The 18,872-nt window shown below is 45.2% G+C and overlaps 1 protein-coding gene across 1 annotated transcript in view; it reads right to left on the bottom strand.

The window, feature by feature from the left end:
• Positions 1-768: 768 nt before the first annotated feature.
• The window catches only part of LOC149442000 (uncharacterized), a 31,368-nt gene continuing 13,264 nt past the window's right edge, over positions 769-18,872 (bottom strand). Inside the window, exons 3-10 of the mRNA XM_089656649.1 lie at positions 10,343-10,441; positions 7,884-7,985; positions 6,107-6,184; positions 3,531-3,620; positions 3,308-3,370; positions 1,716-1,864; positions 1,507-1,607; positions 769-994 (exon numbers count right to left, since the gene is read on the bottom strand). Of these exons, the coding sequence (XP_089512775.1) occupies positions 889-994; positions 1,507-1,607; positions 1,716-1,864; positions 3,308-3,370; positions 3,531-3,620; positions 6,107-6,184; positions 7,884-7,985; positions 10,343-10,441 (788 nt within the window). The 3' untranslated portion in view covers positions 769-888. The remainder of the gene's footprint in view (positions 995-1,506; positions 1,608-1,715; positions 1,865-3,307; positions 3,371-3,530; positions 3,621-6,106; positions 6,185-7,883; positions 7,986-10,342; positions 10,442-18,872) is intronic.

The following is an 18,872-nucleotide window of genomic DNA, read 5'->3' as shown; positions in this document are numbered from 1 at the left end:
ACAGAATACACATTTGGCCTCCCTTTGACACTTTATTGCAAGTCTGTCATAGCAGGTTTGCTATTTTTTTCAACATTTATATGAATACATGATTTAGCCATATTCATTCTTGGCTGGATTACAACACAATCCTTCCATTCTTCTCACATTCCCTTCTCTAACCTCCTGTCCTTTCCTTCCCTGAACCCTTCTCTCCTTTCCTTTCTTCAATCCTTATTTCACTTCTCCTTCTCTAACCTCCTCTCTTGAACAGAGGCGTATTTACCAGGAAGCAAACAAGGCATTTGCCAAGGGTGGCATTTTTTAGGGGGGAAGCATTGCCCCCTGGAAGAAAGGACATATGCAGCGTGGGGACCAGGTCGGATCTGAGAGAGGCTACTGGCTGCTTGATGGTGTATGAAGAGCCCGACTGTCATTCCCGGGGATGTCCAGAGCTGTAAAGGTCTCTCTGCTGCTGGGGGGGGGGTGTTAGTAAAAGTCTCTCTCGAGTGGGGCTGATGATGGGGCAAGGGTGTTGTTGCTGACTTTAAGGCTCTCTCCTCTGGGGGGGGGTCTGGTGTTGGTTGATGCCAGCCTAGGACAGCACAAAACCCAAATACACCACTGCTCTTAAACCCTTTCCTATTTTTCTCCCCCCCTTCTAAAAAGCTCCATTGCAGTGTAACCTACTATGAATACTCTTTGCCCAGAAGAGACATCTGAGGACGGTGCAAGAAAAGTCTCCTCATCCTTTAATCTCACAAGACACAGTACATCAGTACACACATATTGGTACCAAACGTTTTATTATCTGAGAAATACAGAAATCAACACAAAACAGAAAATACAACTATGACTCCATCTGTACTTTATATACAATTCAGGATTATTGTACAGAGAACAAAACATTCACACAATGCCTTTCCCACAGATAAAGTTCAGTTCAGTATAACAGTTCTCCAGTGTCAGACGTGATCCCAGCTTGGCACAGCTTCCAGTCCCTTCGGTGACATTTCTAGATAGGAGATGAATGGTAGAGAATGTACACAGTGATTGAGGATGAGCAGTAAGAAGATGGGGGTACAGAGGAGACCATGGAGTAAAACACGTACAGAGACCTCTACATATGTAGTTGGGTTGGTGCACACACCGGCTGTCACACTCCAGTGTCTGGTGATGAGGAACCATAGAGGACACTGCATAGATATAACATGTCCAGTCCTATTACAAGTGAATGGGGTCAAGGGGGGTATCAAAGGGGCCACTCGGGCCCATGAGGGACCCACTGAGAGAAGGGAGAGAGTGAAAATTGTCTTAGAATCTATAAGAGATTGGTCAGCATGGGGTGTCAGAGAAGATCTGTCATAGCCGTGGGCTGCTGATTAATGACACCACTTATTTGTACTTATTCATAGAATTCTCAATGGCTGTCAGAGTTCTGTAGAGGGAAATGAACTGTCCTGTCACCCATTCAGAGTGTGAGCCAATCATTGTGGAGGCAGAGAACCCCAACCCTGTGATACTTACTCTAGGCTTCCATCTGTCCATTTTCCTGTCCACACTCCACCTTGGGTGTTATAATGGGATATTCCAACCCAGAACTCCTTTCCTGTGATGGTCACCAGTCTCTGGAGAACACAATACACAGCAGATTATTCCCATCATCTACCTGGATGTCTCCTAAGTAGTACCAGCTTCTCTCCACCCCCCATCCCATCGGTGACCCCGACACTGACCTGTATGGTCTTCTCCTTCACAAGGGCAAGACTGGAATCACGTTCTGCACAGTATTTGATGCTCTCTGAATGGGATTTCTTCTTCTCAGAGAAGAAATAACACATATTATTGATGGGGATCCAAAGATCTGGACATCTAGGAGACCGTCCTGTAATATGAAATGATAGAGACAGTCAGTAATGATGGAGAGACAGCTGGACACAGGAGAGACCGTCCTGTAATATGGAATGATAGAGATAGTCAGTAATGATGGAGAGACAGCCGGTCACAGGAGAGACCGTCCTGTAATATGGAATAACAGAGACAGTCAGTAATGATGGAGAGACAGCCGGACACAGGAGAGACCGTCCTGTAATATGGAATAATGGAGACAGTCAGTAATGATGGAGAGACTGCCGGACACAGGAGAGACCGCCCTGTAATATGGAATAATGGAGACAGTCAGTAATGATGGAGAGACTGCCGGACACAGGAGAGACCGTCCTGTTATATGGAATAATAGAGACAGTCAGTAATGACAGAGAGACAGCCGGACACAGGAGAGAGCGTCCTGTAATATGGAATAACAGAGACAGTCAGTAATGACGGAGAGACAGCCGGACACAGGAGAGAGCGTCCTGTAATATGGAATAATAGAGACAGTCAGTAATGATGGAGAGACAGCCAGACACAGGAGAGAGCGTCCTGAAATATGGAATAACAGAGACAGTCAGTAATGATGGAGAGACAGCCGGACACAGGAGAGACCAGGGGCGGACTGACAACTCATGGGGCCCCGGGCAATAGGGGATCATGGGGCCCCTGTGTCCTTGCCCAAACTCAAAAAAGCCTATGAAAAAGGTACCAGGGGCATCTCATGGGGTCCCCTACTGACCCCGGGCCCTCGGGCAGTGCCCGAGTTTCCAAATGGTCAGTCCGCCCCTGGGAGAGAACGTCTTGTAATATGGAATAATAGAGACAGTCAGTAATGATGGAGAGACAGCCGGACACAGGAGAGACCGTCCTGTAATATGGAATACAGAGACAGTCAGTAATGATGGAGAAACAGCCGGACACAGGAGAGACCGTCCTGTAATATGAAATAATGGAGACAGTCAGTAATGATGGAGAGACAGCCGGACACAGGAGAGACCGTCCTGTAATATGGAATAACAGAGACAGTCAGTAATGACGGAGAGACAGCCGGACACAGGAGAGAGCGTCCTGTAATATGGAATAATAGAGACAGTCAGTAATGATGGAGAGACAGCCAGACACAGGAGAGACCGTCCTGTAATATGGAATAACAGAGACAGTCAGTAATTATGGAGAGACAGCCGGACACAGGAGAGACCGCCCTGTAATATGGAATAACGGAGGCAGTCAGTAATGATGGAGAGACAGCCGGACACAGGAGAGACCGTCCTGTAATATGGAATAACAAAGACAGTCAGTAATTATGGAGAGACAGCCGGACACAGGAGAGACCGTCCTGTAATATGGAATAACAGAGACAGTCAGTAATTATGGAGAGACAGCCGGACACAGGAGAATCCAGCTGTAAGAAGCACACATTGAGAAGACTAGGAAAGGACTCATGTCTGCACATTACCTGATTGCCCATTTGATCCGGATGTTCCTGATTCTTCACTGCATGATTTCAGGCCATTTCCTTCTGGAAATTGAAGCAGAGACTTAATCCAACCCATCTCCATGCTGACTTACACATTGACACAGAGGGGTCCAGCATCCCAGCTACAGTCTCCTGGCATTGTACTACTCAGCACTTCTATAATATGCATTTCCTTATACACAGAGACATTGTCGGTACTCACTTGTGGCCACCACAGATATGACGGTAATCAGAATGAGACAGACGGTGATCAGCACACCAACCAGAAGCTTCACATGTCTTCCATCCCAAACTGAAAAAGATAATTGTTATTAGTATTATTAATCAAGACTTATAGAGAACCAACAAGTCACAGAATAGAAGGAATACAATCAAGGTGAGGGTTAGGAGGACTCTGCTCCTGAGATCTTACCATCTAAAAGGGAGGGGCTAGTGATACAAAATGATAATAACAGTGTGGAGATGAGATGATGAAGAGAGTAAACGTTCACAACCCTATCCATTCCAAAAACCCCAATTCATTCTAAAAACTTGATCCAATTCAAAGACCTAAACCATTTCAAAAACCCAATCCATTCAAAAAAACGCAACCCATTCCAAAAACTGAATCCATTCCATAAACTCAATCCATTCCCAAAACCCAATCCAATTCAAAATATCAATCCAATTCAAAAACCCAATCCATTCCAACAACTCGTCAAAATCAAAAATTCAGTTATTCCAAAAACTAAATCCAGTCCAAAGACCCAATTCAAACCCAACCTAATCCAAAAATTCAATCCATTCCAAAAATTAAATCCAATTCAAAAACTCAATCCAATTAAAAAAATCCATTCCAAAAACTCAATCCAATTCAAAGACCCAGTTCATTTAAAAAACCCAGTCCAATTAAAAATTCCAACTAATTCCAAAATCTCAATCCATTCCAAAAACTCAATGCAATTAAAAAAAACCAAAACTTTCCAAAAATCCAATCCTTTCCAAAAACTCGATCCATTGCAAAAACTTAATCCAATTCAAAAACCCAAACCACTCCAAAAACTCAACCCATTCCAAAAACCCAAACCATTCCAAAAACCCAATCCATTCAAAAAATGCAATACATTCCAAAAATCCAATCCATACCAAAAACTTCAAAAACTTAATCCAATTAAAAGAATCCATTCCAAAAGCTCAATCCAATTCAAAGACACAAATCATTCCAAAAACCCAATCCAATTCTAAACTAAAATTAATTCCCAAATCCCAATCTAATCCAAAAACCCAATCCATTCCACAAACTCAATCCAATCCAAAAACTTAATCCATTCCAAAACCAAATCCATTCACATAACCCAATTCAAAAACAGTGCCTTGTGTGGGGAATGTGTCTTTGGTCAGATAGGTCAGTTGCCACCTTGTGTGAGGAATGTGTCTTTGGTCAGATAGGTCAGTTGTCACCTTGTGTGGGGAATGTCTCTTTGGTCAGATAGGCCAGTTGTCACCTTGTGTGGGGAATGTCAGTTGTCCTTTTGTGTGGGGAATGTGTCTTTGGTCAGATAGGTCAGTTGTCACCTTGTGTGGGGAATGTCTCTTCAGTCAGATAGGTCAGTTGTCACCTTGTGTGGGGAATGTGTCTTTGGTCAGATAGGTCAGTTGTCACCTTGTGTGGGGAATGTCTCTCTGGTCTGATATGCATGTTGTCACCTTGTGTGGGTGAAGGTCTCTTTGGTCTGATATTTAGTTGTCCTCTTGTGTGGGGAATGTCAGTTGTCACTTTGTGTGGGGAATGTGTCTTTGGTCAGATAGGTCAGTTGTCACCTTGTGTGGGGAATGTGTCTTTGGTCAGATAGGTCAGTTGTCACTTTGTGTGGGGAATGTGTCTTTGGTCAGATAGGTCAGTTGTCACCTTGTGTGGGGAATGTGTCTTTGGTCAGAGATGTCAGTTGTCACCTTGTGTGGGGAATGTCTCGCTGGTCTGATATATCACTTGTCACCTTGTGTGGGTGAAGGTCTCTTTGGTCTGATATGCATGTTGTCACCTTGTGTGGGTGAAGGTGTCTTTGGTCTGATATGCCAGTTGTTGCATTGTGTGGTGGAGGTCTCTTTGGTCAGATAGGTCAGTTGTCACTTTGTGTGGGTAATGTCTCTTCAGTCAGATAGGTCAGTTATCACCTTGTGTGGGGAATGTCTCTTCAGTCAGATAGGTCAGTTGTCACCTTGTGTGGGGAATATCTCTCTGGTCTGATATGCATGTTGTCACCTTGTGTGGGTGAAGGTCTCTTTGGTCTGATATTTAGTTGTCCTTTTGTGTGAGGAAAGTCAGTTTTCACCTTGTGTGGGGAATGTGTCTTTGGTCAGATAGGTCAGTTGTCACCTTGTGTGGGGAATGTGTCTTTGGTCAGATAGGTCAGTTGTCACCTTGTGTGGGGAATGTGTCTTTGGTCATAAAGGTCAGTTGTCACCTTGTGTGGGGAATGTCTCTTTGGTTAGATAGGTCAGTTGTTACCTTGTGTGGGGAATGTGTCTTTGGTCAGATAGGTCAGTTGTCACCTTGTGTGGGGAATGTGTCTTTGGTCATAAAGGTCAGTTGTCACCTTGTGTGGGGAATGTCTCTTTGGTTAGATAGGTCAGTTGTTACCTTGTGTGGGGAATGTCTCACTGGTCTGATATGTCACTTGCCACCTTGTGTGGGTGAAGGTCTCTTTGGTCTGATATGCCAGTTGTTGCATTGTGTGGTGGAGGTCTCTCCGGTCTATTTAGAGGAGGTCTCTCTATCTTCTATGTCTGTAGACTTACCTTGTGTAAATAAAAGTTTCTTTGCTTTGATATGTCCATTTGCTGTAGACTCGCGGAGCATCTGAACATCTTCATATGCTTGGGAAAGAGACAAGACATATACGTACAGTGCGGTGAATAGGGGACATTATATATCATGCTATTGAAAGCCTCATCCTTAGGGAGAAGACCCCTGTACACAATGCAACTGTAGGGACCTCTGTATACAGTACTCTCATATTCCATTGTAGTCTTCTGTTGGGGGGTTATGAGAAGTGGCCCTCCCCAAGCAGGGTGTGGTGCTAAACCTGCATGCAAATAATAGAATCAGAACCTTCACTAAGTGGAAGATTGGGTTTGATAATAAAGTTGGCATTGCCTTCACCCAGGACAGGGCCTCCACCTACGACAGGGCCTCCACCTACGACAGGGCCTCCACCTACGACAGGGCCTCCACCTACGACAGGGCCTCCACCTACGACAGGGCCTCCACCCAGGACAGGGTCTCCACCCAGGACAGGGCCTCTACCTACGACAGAGTCAGCTCATACTAACTTGGAATAAACCTGCTTTAGGAAAGAAAAGGCAAATTCCCAGGGCTGTATATACTATGAGGCACTCATGAGACTGTAATATATATAAAGGTGCAGCACTAATAAAATTAAGAACCAAGTAAAATCAATGATTCAATAACAGCAAATAATTCAATAAGAACAATTAATAATAAAAATATATAAAAAGTTCCACTGTATATTCAATAAATAAGATAAAAGGTGACTCTGGTGCTCTGGTAACTCTGGACCCGGTAACAGTGCAATAGTGGTGAAGGTAATGCGCACTCACTGGACGCGCATGTAAAATGCGCTTTATATAATTAATCCAGATGTCATCAGATAAGGAAGGGTCAGAAACTGGAAGGTCTTCCCTCTAAGGGACGGTGGGTCATCAAACAGGATACTATGGGATTGATATGGGTGGTCCTCGTCCTCAAGGGCTCCCCTTTTCAAAAACCTGATGTTGCTCCCTGGGTATGTGGATATCCACTATAGGTATGGTGATCCATCCTGGAGCAATGGGTCTGCGAATGTAGAGAGCTCCTCTGCTGCCACTTCCACCAACTTCTCCTCTCCACTTCCTCCTGAAGCAGCGCCAAGCTAACTGGACAGGACAGTGTGAGTACTTCTACATTCTCTGGGCCAGAGAAGGGAGAAGGCAGTGAGGTGCCATACCTAACTAGTTCTCTTAACTGCAGATCTTGGAATCCCTTGCCCAGTGACACCGTAAGTACAGCCGGGTGAAAGAAGGATTCATCTGGGCTCTGAGGAGGTACACCAAAGGGGACTTAGTGCTCCTTAAAGAGACAATTGCTGATTTTTGTCCACATTTTGTACAGTGTTGTTGCTAAGAAGTTTGTCCTCAGGTTTTACAGTTCCTTGGACATCCCATGTACCCCTAGACCCCGTCCAAGTTGTCACCCCTCAATAAAAACATCAAAAACAAGCTCAAGGAACGTTTCACTGACTCAGTAAGTAAATGTGGAAAATGCGTGTTACCTGGCTGTGCAGCACTTAGGGGGACTAAAAAAGGGATTAGCGCTACCCATGATATGACATCACACAATGTATTTAATACACGGGCTCTGAAGGTCATCACTACGCTGACAACATTCATCTCATTGGCTGATTCTCTTCCAAAAATGTATGATTTGTTACTATGTGTCATAATTTAGACTTTGCTCCAACTTTACAATGGATGTGAATAACAGGTCCATCATTTTAGGTGATGACATCATTCTTACCGTGTGTGGTCTTGGTGGTGGTTGTGTTCTCCTTCTGTGCTGACTTCTTGGGTTTATTGATGGCCGTGTACAGTAAACTGATATCTTTTGCCTGCCGAGAGACTAAGATCACGTGACACATAAATTCCCCTACACAGGCTATGACATCACACCCTCATACTGAGCAGGGATCACGTGACACATAAATCCCCTACATAGGCTATGACATCACACCCTATACTGAGCCGGGATCACGTGACACATAAATCCCCCACACAGGCTATGACATCACACCTTATACTGAGCAGGGATCACGTGACACATAAATCCCCTACACAGGCTATGACATCACGCCGTTATACTGAGCTGGGATGACGTGACATATAAATCCCCCACACAGGCTATGACATCACACCCTATACTGAGCCGGGATCACATGACATATAAATCCCCCACACAGTCTATGACATCACGCCGTTATACTGAGCTGGGATGACGTGACATATAAATCCCCCACACAGGCTATGACATCACACCCTATACTGAGCCGGGATCACGTGACATATAAATCCCCCACACAGGCTATGACATCACACCCTCATACTAAGCCAGGATCACGTGACACATAAATCCACCAACAGGCTATGACATCACACCCTCATACTGAGCCGGGATGACGTGACATATAAATCCCCCACACAGGCTATGACATCACACCCCCATACTGAGCCGGGATCACGTGACACATAAATCCTCCGCACAGGCTATGACATCACACCCTCATACTAAGCCAGGATCATGTGACATAAATCCCCCACACAGGCTATGACACCACACCCCCATACTGAGCCGGGATCACGTGACATATAAATCCCCCACACAGGCTATGACATCACACCCTATACTGAGCCAGGATCACATGACACATAAATCCCCTACACAGGCTATGACATCACACCCTTATACTGAGCTGCCTGCTCAGGCCCCAGAACTTCCCTTTTTAGCCCCCAAACACTGCTGCCCATGTGTGATTTGTATCCATATTGCCATCCTTTCCTTAGGAAGGGAAGAGGAAGCGCAGATCCTTTATGATGTACAAATGTATCTCTATGGTAACATCATCCGGATATGACGGAATAGATCGAATAGAATAGACAGAAGAGATCTCTGGGATATACAGATTAAGGTACAGCATAGGAAAGAGGTGGAGCCTGATATGGGAAATCCATTTTTTTTTGTTTTGTAAAATTCGGATATCTGCTTGGAAGTGTGATCTATATACCACGGACCTGCAGACACAACCATCTGAACTGAGGAAAAGCTACGTCACCGGAGCAGAATAGAGGGACTCCTAATCTACCATCAATCTGCATTCTTTTGGACATCCGGCGCTCCTTCTTACCTGTTATTCCAAGTCTATGTGTGGAAATGGTCTTAAGGCCGAACCAGAAAGGCAGCAGCCCAATCCTTAAGAGGGTATACCGCCAGTATCCACCATTAGGCACAACCGACTGGAGGGACATCTCCCTACCCACCCGCTCAACCAGCGACTGTTCCAGCCAGTCCAGTGCTATCTTCAGCACAAACAGAATAGAATAGAATGGAATAAAACAGAATAGAATATAAAAGAAGAGCATATAAAAGAATGACATATAAAGGAATGGGATAGCATACAAAATGTAATAATAAAATAGAATACAATAGAAAAGAATAGAATAGAAAAAAATAGAATAGCTTTAGAACAGAATAGAATATCTTAGAATAGAATACAAAAAATAGAATAGAATATAAAATAAAAGAATATAAAATAAAATAATAGAATAGCCTAAAATAGAATAGAAAATAGGATAGAAAATAAAATAATAGAATAGAAGAAAAATAGAATAGCTTAGAACAGAATAGAAAATAACAACATAGAAAATAAAAGAACAGAATAGAAAAAATAGAATAGCACAGAATAAAATATAAAAGACTAGATTAGAATATAAAAGAATAGAATTGAAAAAATAGAATAACTTTGAATATAATAGAATATAAAAGAATAGAATATAAAATAAAAGAATATAATAGAAAAAATAGAATAACTTAACATAGAAAATCATAGAACAAATATAGCCACTTCGGAAAGTTCGAATTTCAAATGTCAATATATACGAAACAAATCCCAAAAACAAAACAAATGTTTCTTTTATGCACACCTTCATCTTCCAGTGAGGACACCTGTCCTGGTGACAAATGTCTGAGGAATTCTCTCACTTTGTAGAGATGTCCTCTCACTTCCTGTTGTGTATGTCAGACAGGAAATGAGGGGACATTTTCCCAAAGATGGCAATGATAGAGGCTACAATCCTCCAGTCTCTACAAAGAAGGAATGCTTTGCCTGGCGTGACACCAGAAGAAGGTGAATGTTGTGCGGTTGGAGGTGTTCAGCCCTCAACCTTCATTTGATGGTACTGTTTCTCATTCTATGGAAGCTCTACCTTCCTCCGTCTTCACAGGTTTCTTGTTCTTGTCTGCTTCCTTCTTCTGTTTGTTCACCAAGGCGTATGTGACTGAGGGGGCATCTGGCTGTGGAGAGACTGAGATACCAACACACAATGAGGAACCATTGGAGATATCACACACACAGCGATCGTATAACCCAAACCGGCACAAAATAGCTCAAATGTTGAACATCTCCTTTCTGTTGGGTCATTGGAAATTACAGCTCCAAAGGTTCAGCTACCTCAACAACCACCAAGTGATGAACCCCAAAGTGTCTCCACCCAACAGTGCCCATTTCCTCCATCTCTACCAGTGCCCAACAGTCGGGGCAGCAGCTGGCTTAGTTGTTAGCAGTATCTGCCTGGAAGGTCGTTTATTGGCCTGGCTGATGAAATTTGAAATGTAGGGTTAAGAGTAGACAATGTGACGAAGAAATGGATCAGAAGGCCATTATGTTGTTTTTACAAAATGTTAGATTTCCCTGATCCTCTGACCCCAGGGTGCCCGGCCTGATCTCGGCCCAGAGAGATAATACAATAAGATATATGCCCATTTGATTTCCATCCTAAATTTGGCACCGCCAGCTTATGCCTCCCGCTGGGCAGCTGACATTGACACCCTGCTAGAGCCTGAGAACTGGTCCAAATTCTGGAAATCTACAAAATCATCTACAGTTACTATAATACATTAGCACCAGAAATGAATTATAAAGGCGTATTCCCCTCCCCCCTAAAGCATGCGCACATCACCCCCATACTCAAAAAGCCCTCCCTGGACCCCACTGACCCAAACAACCTCAGACCCATCTCCCTGCTGCCACTCACCTCCAAGCTCCTTGAGCGCTTAGTCTACGATCGCCTAAGCTCCCACCTAACTGACAACAACCTCCTTGATCCACTACAGTCCGGCTTCCGTCCCCTACACTCCACTGAAACCGCCCTACTCAAATCACCAACGACCTGCTAACCGCCAAAGCCAAGGGCGACTACTTTGTCCTCCTTCTCCTGGACCTCTCCGCGGCCTTTGACACAGTTGACCACCCCCTCCTCCTTAATAAACTGCACTCCCTTGGCATCAGAGACACTGCTCTCTCCTGGTTCTCCTCTTACCTATCCCGACGCTCCTTCAGCGTTTCCTACAACGGTGCCACCTCCCCTTCCCTTCCCCTCTCTGTTGGGGTCCCCCAGGGCTCTGTCCTTGGACCCCTTTTCTTCTCCATCTATACCTCCTCCCTTGGAAAACTCATACAATTCCATGGCTTCAACTACCACCTCTATGCTGATGACACTCAAATTTACCTCTCCACCCCTCACCTCACCCCCACAGTCTCCGCCCGCATCACTCACCTCCTAAACAACATCTCAGACTGGATGTCGCTCCATTTCCTCAAGATTAACCTTTCCAAAACCGAGCTCCTCGTCTTTCCCCCTGCCCCCCCCCATCCTATCCATCACTACCAACAACACCACCATCAATCCCGCCTCGCAAGCCAAAGTCTTTGGCGTCATTCTTGACTCAAATCTCTCCTTCCAACCTCATGTCAAATCACTTACAAACACATGCAGGCTCCACCTCCGCAACATCGCCAAGATACGCTCCTTCGTTACCCCAGACTCCACTAAACTACTCGTACACTCCCTGATTATCTCACGCCTTGACTACTGTAACTCCCTCCTCACCGGCCTACCCCAGTGCAAGCTCTCCCCGCTTCAGACCATCCTGAACTCAGCGGATAGACTCATCCACCTCACCAGCCGCTCCACCTCTGCCACCCCTCTCTGCCTCTCCCTCCACTGGTGTCACCCCCCTCTGCCAATCCCTCCACTGGCTCCCTATTGCCCAACGCATCGAATTCAAACTTCTAACTCTGACCTACAAAGCCATTCACAACACTGCCCCTACCTACCTCACCAACCTGATCCCCAAGTACCACCCTACCCGTACCCTTCGCTCCTCACAGGACCTCCTTCTATCCTGCTCCCTGGTCTCCTCCTTCTTACGCACGATTGCAATACTTCTCCAGGTCCTCCCCCATCCTCTGGAACTCACTACCCCAATCCATCAGACTGTCACCTTCCCTCCTCACCTTCAGGCGCTCCCTGAAAACGCACCTCTGCAGGGAAGCCTACCCCACCCTCACCTAACAGCCGCTCTCCTTCATTCCTCCTACCACTCCATCCCCCACAGCCACTTCCTCCTGTACCTTTACCCCCTCCCTCCTAGATTGTAAGCTTGAAACAGTAGGGCCCTCTTACCCCTCGTACGTTGTTTGTTATTGTTGTATTGTGCCATGTATTGTCCCCCCCCCTATTGTACAGCGCTGGGCAAACCCTTTGGCGCTATATAAACTCCATGTAATAATAATAATAAAGTATTAAGCAGATGGTACTTAGTTCCAGCCAGAATACCTAAAATATTGCCTTCATACCCTTCAAACTGTTTTAGGGGTCGCCCTGACGAAGGAGCCCATATGCATACACTGTATGGTAGGCCTGTCCAGAAGTCTCCTTATTTTGGACTGAAGTATTTGGTAGGCTTTCGTTCCTATTGGACACCCAAATTCCACCTGATCCGGCCACAGCTCTACTCAGCAATCATCCCCAAGATCTGAAGTCTGCACAATTCAAACTCCTCCCACTGCTACTAATCGGACCATTGCTAGATCTTGGAAAAAATCCACCTTGTGCATCCTTGAGGTGAAATATAGAGTAACTCAATGCATGAGACACAGCAACATTGAGGCTACATTGCTGGATCTTGTCCCAAAACACCTGAAATTCTGGCAACCATGGGTAGAACATTACCTGCCACCCAACTTTGATCAATCCTTGGTGGAACCCTAGCTGCTCCAAGAGGAGTCTGCATGCTTCTCTTGCCTGTTGAGGTGTTGTTTGCCTGTGAGAGACTCCAAACATTCACTTCCCATTCTCCCCATTCTCTTATTTTTCTCTTCCTTCTCCCAGCTTTCCTCTTCTACATTTTAATTTTCCTGTTGCATTTGTCTTTTGCAATAAGATGTGTTATCATTCACTCTGAGTAGGGCACCTTGGAGCTTTGGGTGCCTCACCTTGCCTGTATGACAGGGAGCTGACAGGGAACTCAGGAGTGTCTTAATAGCTATCATTTGCTGAGATATTGCTTATACAGTAAAACCATTTAATATACAGTGATTGGTGCTAATACAAAGCACTGACACTGTACTAATGGCGCTGGACAGGAAGGGGTTAGCATCTAGGGCAATCAAAGGGTTAACTGTGTGCTGTGTTACTAGGGAGACATGCTGTGCAGAGAGATACAAAGCAGCATGTCCTTGCTGACAGGGGATAGACCTATGCTATTTACACACAGGTCTCTCCCCTATCGGCTTTCCCCGACAATAGCCGAGGAGTTTCTGGCCCGGGACCCAGTGATTGACATCCCCAGCCGCCAATGGTGGTGCAGGTAGGGTGGCACACGTGCGCGCATTCTCTATCCGGAAATGAAAATCACGTATGTATACATGATTTTCAGCAGCCCTGACACCCTGTAACAGTATTTTTGCTATAGGGTGGTGGGCAAGCGGCTAAACATCTCCACAACTTTATCCTTGACCTGTCTGGTGTGTTCTTTGGCCTTCATGATGCTTTTTGTTTTTACTAATGTTCTCTAACAAACCTCTGAGGGCTTCACAGAACAGCTGGATTTATACTGAGATCACATGACACACAGGGGGATTCTATTTACTAATTAGGTGACTTCTGAAGGCAATTGGTTCCACTAGATTTTAGTTAGGGGTATCAGAGTAAAGGGGGCTGAATACAAATGCACGCCATGGTTTTACAGATTTATTTGTAAAACATGTTGAAAACCATTTCTCATTTTCCTTCCACTTCACAATTATGTGCCACTTTGTGTCGGTCTATCACATCCAATCCCGATAGATACATTGTAACATGACAACATGGGGGGATACATTGTAACATGACAACATGGGGGGATACATTGTAACATCACAACATGGGGGGGATACATTGTAACATGACAACATGGGGGATACATTGTAACATGACAACATGGGGGGGGGGATATATTGTAACATCACAACATGGGGGGGGATACATTGTAACATGACAACATGGGGGATACATTGTAACATGACAACATGGGGGGATACATTGTAACATCACAACATGGGGGGGGGGGGGATACATTGTAACATCACAACATGGGGGATACATTGTAACATGACAACATGGGGGGGATATATTGTAACCTGACAACATGGGGCAGATTTCATGGCAACAAAATGTAACAAAATTGCCCTTTTTTGAAAGCTCTGTTACAATCTGTACGCTGATGGTTTCTACAATAAAATATTTGAAGAGGAAAATTTCCACCAGGAGCTCTATGTTCACACCATTAGATATTCTACCCATACTGGGGTGAGAAAAATCTACGGATGAATTTGTTGGCTTTCACACTATTTCATTTTCTTTGACTTTGGTTTAAAGTGGAGAAGATTTTTTGATTACTTCCTGTGATGTCTTTGTGGAGATCTCACTTGTGACAGGAAGGCACCAAGAGCCATAGGCGTATAGTCAGACATTTCCCCCCTTCGCTGCTCTACTAAAAATGGGTTTTGTTGTTGTCCATGTTCCCAGTGGGAGGTTTTTCAATCAATTCCTGTCCTTACAGGGAGTCAGAAAAAATGTCCCCAGCAAAAACAGAGAAGACTATAAAAGTTGGGCTCTCTGACTCCTTCCCAACCAAAAAAATAGTAATCTGGATGAAGTTGGGCATCTCAGCCTTTATAACTACACCACCAGAAGCCTTCCAGAGAACATAATAGAAACCTCTGATGACAGGAATATACAGCACAACCAGCTACTCAGGTACATTGCAGCCAAAATCTTTTATAGAGGCGTAACTAGAACCTCCAGGAACCTGGTGCAAGAAAAATGCACTTTCCTCCAGTCCCAGATGCTTTCTATTGGTCCCAGAACTCTTTCCTACAATTCCAGGGCCCTTTCCTCCAGTCCTGGGCCCTTTCTATTGGTCTCAGGGCTCTTTCCTCCAGCCTCAGGGCCCTTTCCTCCAGTCCCAGGGCTCTTTCCTCCAGTCCCAGGGCTCTTTCCTCCAATCCTGAGCCCTTTCTGTTGGTCCCAGGGCTCTTTCCTCCAGTCCCAGGGTCCTTTCCTCCTGTCCCAGGCCCTTTATATTGGTTCCAGGGCCCTTTCCTCTGGACCTGGGGCCCTTCTCTCCTAGCCTGGGGTCTTTCCCACTGATCCCAGGGCCCTTAACACTCATAAAGTTGCACAACAAGTCAAAACACATTCATCTAATTGGTGCATTCGAAATCAATGCGGCTCAAAAAAACATTCCTGCACTATTTTTCTGTGACTTTAGTGCAATTCGAGCGCCATAGACTGCAAAGCTATATCACAAAAGTCACAAGGAAATTGCAAGCAAGTCACATGACTTTGAGGTCACGGCAGTGTGAACCGAGCCTTATCCTAGGTGCCCACATATGTGGTGCAGGAAATGCAGTATTTCTGTGCGTTTCTCGCACCGCATTGCAATGGCGCTGTGTTTGCAAACCACTGTGGGAGTCCATACAAGGTTAACCACACCCCAGATGGATAGAAATGTAGTGCGGTTTGCCTACACTGGGATTGCACCTGATCACATCTGATCACATAGTACAAAATGAACAAACAATCCAAAAAAGGCTCCAAAAACGGTACCTGTGAAATGGTGCGATTTGAGCCTATTCAAAATGAATGGTCTCAAATTGCACCACACTGAAACGCGGGTGAATTGCACAGAAATGTCATGCAGTTCCTGTGCAATTCACATGCGGGTTATAGTGTGAACCAGGCTTACGGTCCCACAGCGAGACCCCTTCTGCCGTCTTGGGTCAACCCCCCATGGTGGCAGAATGCCAAGGCCCAGTGTGACCTTTGTGACCTTGGTAGTTCCATCATTGCTTTATTACCATATTACAACCCATTTCTGTCTTAGTCATTGGGCCATTAGGGCCATAAATAGTCTGCCTATAGCAGAGGTGGAGTGATAGCTCATGGGGCCCCCTACTGCCCCTGGGCCCTCGGGCAGTGCCCGAGTGCTCGAATGGTCAGTCCGCCCCTGGCCTGTAGTATAAAGACCTTCACTTCTCATTCTTTGCATACATCACATCAAAGCAAAGAGCTGGAGCAGAGAACACAACACATCTCAGATCTTCTCCTCTTGGACCTTTGCTTTGATATTGTGGTTGAACAGACTGGAGGGGTGAGTTTTATACTACAGACAGACACACTTCTCGTTATTGATAGATTTTTCTCTGGGGTCTTGGATAAAGAATATCAGTGTTGGTGTGGTGAGGAATTCCAGAACCCAGGTAAGTCTTTGTTGTCTGGAGAACATCAATCCATGAGTCAGGAGACTAATGCAGCTAACGCTCATTCCTGTGCAGCTAATGCACATGTACCAGCACACAGACGAGCTCAGGATAATATCCAGCGTGCACTGAGATGTAGGTGCATTTGTGCATCGGTGGGATCGTCCTCCCAACATTGGCACCAAGCTGCCTATTTAAAGGAGATCCTGCTGAGTTCTAATGGCTGGAAGCTCCTCAGCTCCCGTGTTGCTGCTTTTGCTGACTGACCTTCTGTTCCTGACCTTGCTCTGTGGAATCTGGATTATGACCTTGACTTGCATCTGACTATTCTCTGCCTGATCTCCTGGTACTGACCTTGCCTTGCTACTGGACTTTGCTCTGCCTGCTTCCCTGGTACCAACCACGCCCTGCTTACTGACCATGCTGCTGTCTCACCGTGTATGACCCTGCCTCACCTTGACTACATCCCTGTCTGTGGCATTCACCTGCAATCTAGCTACTGGCACCCATGCTTCTTTGAGCCTTATACTTCTGTCATCACAAGGGAAGCCGTCTCGTCAATTCGGCCTCCAACCAAGGCATGTGGCACCATGAGCAAGAATAAAACCAAGCATTCATGATACCGACCCCAGCCTGCTTACTGACCACACTGCTGTCTCACCATGTAGGACCCTGGCTCACCTTGACTTACTCCCTGGCCATGGCATTCACCTGCAATAAAGCGACCAGAACCCGCGCTTCTCTGTGCCTTGTACCTCTGTCACCACATTCCAGGGCACTCGGACCAGAGCCGTAAGAGAAACCCTTTCGTTAACTAGGCATCCAACCAAGGTACATGACACCATGAGCAAGAATAAAGCCCAGCATACTTGATATCAACCCCAGCCTGCTTACTGACCACACTGCTGTCTCACCATGTATGACCCTGGCATCGGTGTTGGAGGGTCCAGGAACCAGTACTTTCAAAAGGATGTCATCCAAGAGACCCGGTACCAGGACAGGTTCATCCAGCACCCAGGACAAGGATGCAGAACTGTGACTCCCTCCCCCACTGCTAATGCCTGGCGTAGACCTGCACCTATTTGTTGTCTTAATAATATGTGCAGGGTGTGTTTGTGACATCAGTAGCTATTACAGCAAACCTTAACCACTTCATGTCCGGACACTTCCCCCCCTTCCAGTCCGGACACTTTCCCCCCCTTCCAGTCCGGACACTTTCCCCCCCTTCCAGTCCGGACACTTTCCCCCCCTTCCAGTCCGGACACTTCCCCCCCTTCCAGTCCGGACACTTCCCCCCCTTCCAGTCCGGACACTTCCCCCCCTTCCAGTCCGGATACTCCCCCCCCCTTCCTGCCCAGGCCAATTTTCAGCTTTCAGTGCTATCACACTTTGAATGACAATTGCGCGGTCATGCAACACTGTACCCATATGAATTTTTTAGCATTTGTTTGAGACAGATAAAGCTTTATTTTGGTGGTATTTATTCACCGCTGGGATTTTAATTTTTTTTTGCTATATAAATGAAAAAGTCCAAAATTTTTTAAAAAAATTGTTTTTCTTATAAAATTTTGCAAATAAATAATCTTTCATCATAAATCTTGACCAAAATGTATTCTGTTATATTTTTAGTAAAAAAAAAAAAGCCAAATTAGTTTATAACCAAAAATTATAATTTTTAAACATTTTATTTTAATTTTTATATTATTATTTGTTTTTTTTTGTTTTTTTTTTTACATACTGTCACCCTAGCAGTACAGTGTCACCATGGTGACCCTGTACTACTTGTGGGGGGTGATGAAGATTTTTTTTTTTTTTACAGTGATTGCTTTTACACCCATATAGGATGTAAAAGCAATAATTTCTCTTTCTCTCTGTCTGCATTCTTGCAGTCATTGAGAAATACTGAGTGAGCTGTGATTGGTCACAGCTTGTCACATGGTACAAGGCTGTTGTGAGTGGCCCTGTACCATGTGACCTCTGTGATCATTCACAGATTTCACACGTAGTAAGCAATGATGTCACAAGTGACATCTTGCTTACTACTTTGCATGTGATCACTGATTTGCCAATCAGTGATCACATGATCGGGACCTCTTATCGGTCACATGATCGGGACCTCCCATTCGACGATTAGTGTTTCACTCTGTCCG

The sequence above is a fragment of the Staurois parvus genome, unplaced genomic scaffold (genome assembly GCF_062004578.1).
Source record: "Staurois parvus isolate SC_StPar_1 unplaced genomic scaffold, SC_StPar_1.0 ptg000926l, whole genome shotgun sequence".
Taxonomy (NCBI): Eukaryota; Metazoa; Chordata; class Amphibia; order Anura; family Ranidae; genus Staurois; species Staurois parvus.
Note: the sequence above shows the minus strand (reverse complement) of the source record. Positions and strands in the feature narration are given on the sequence as shown.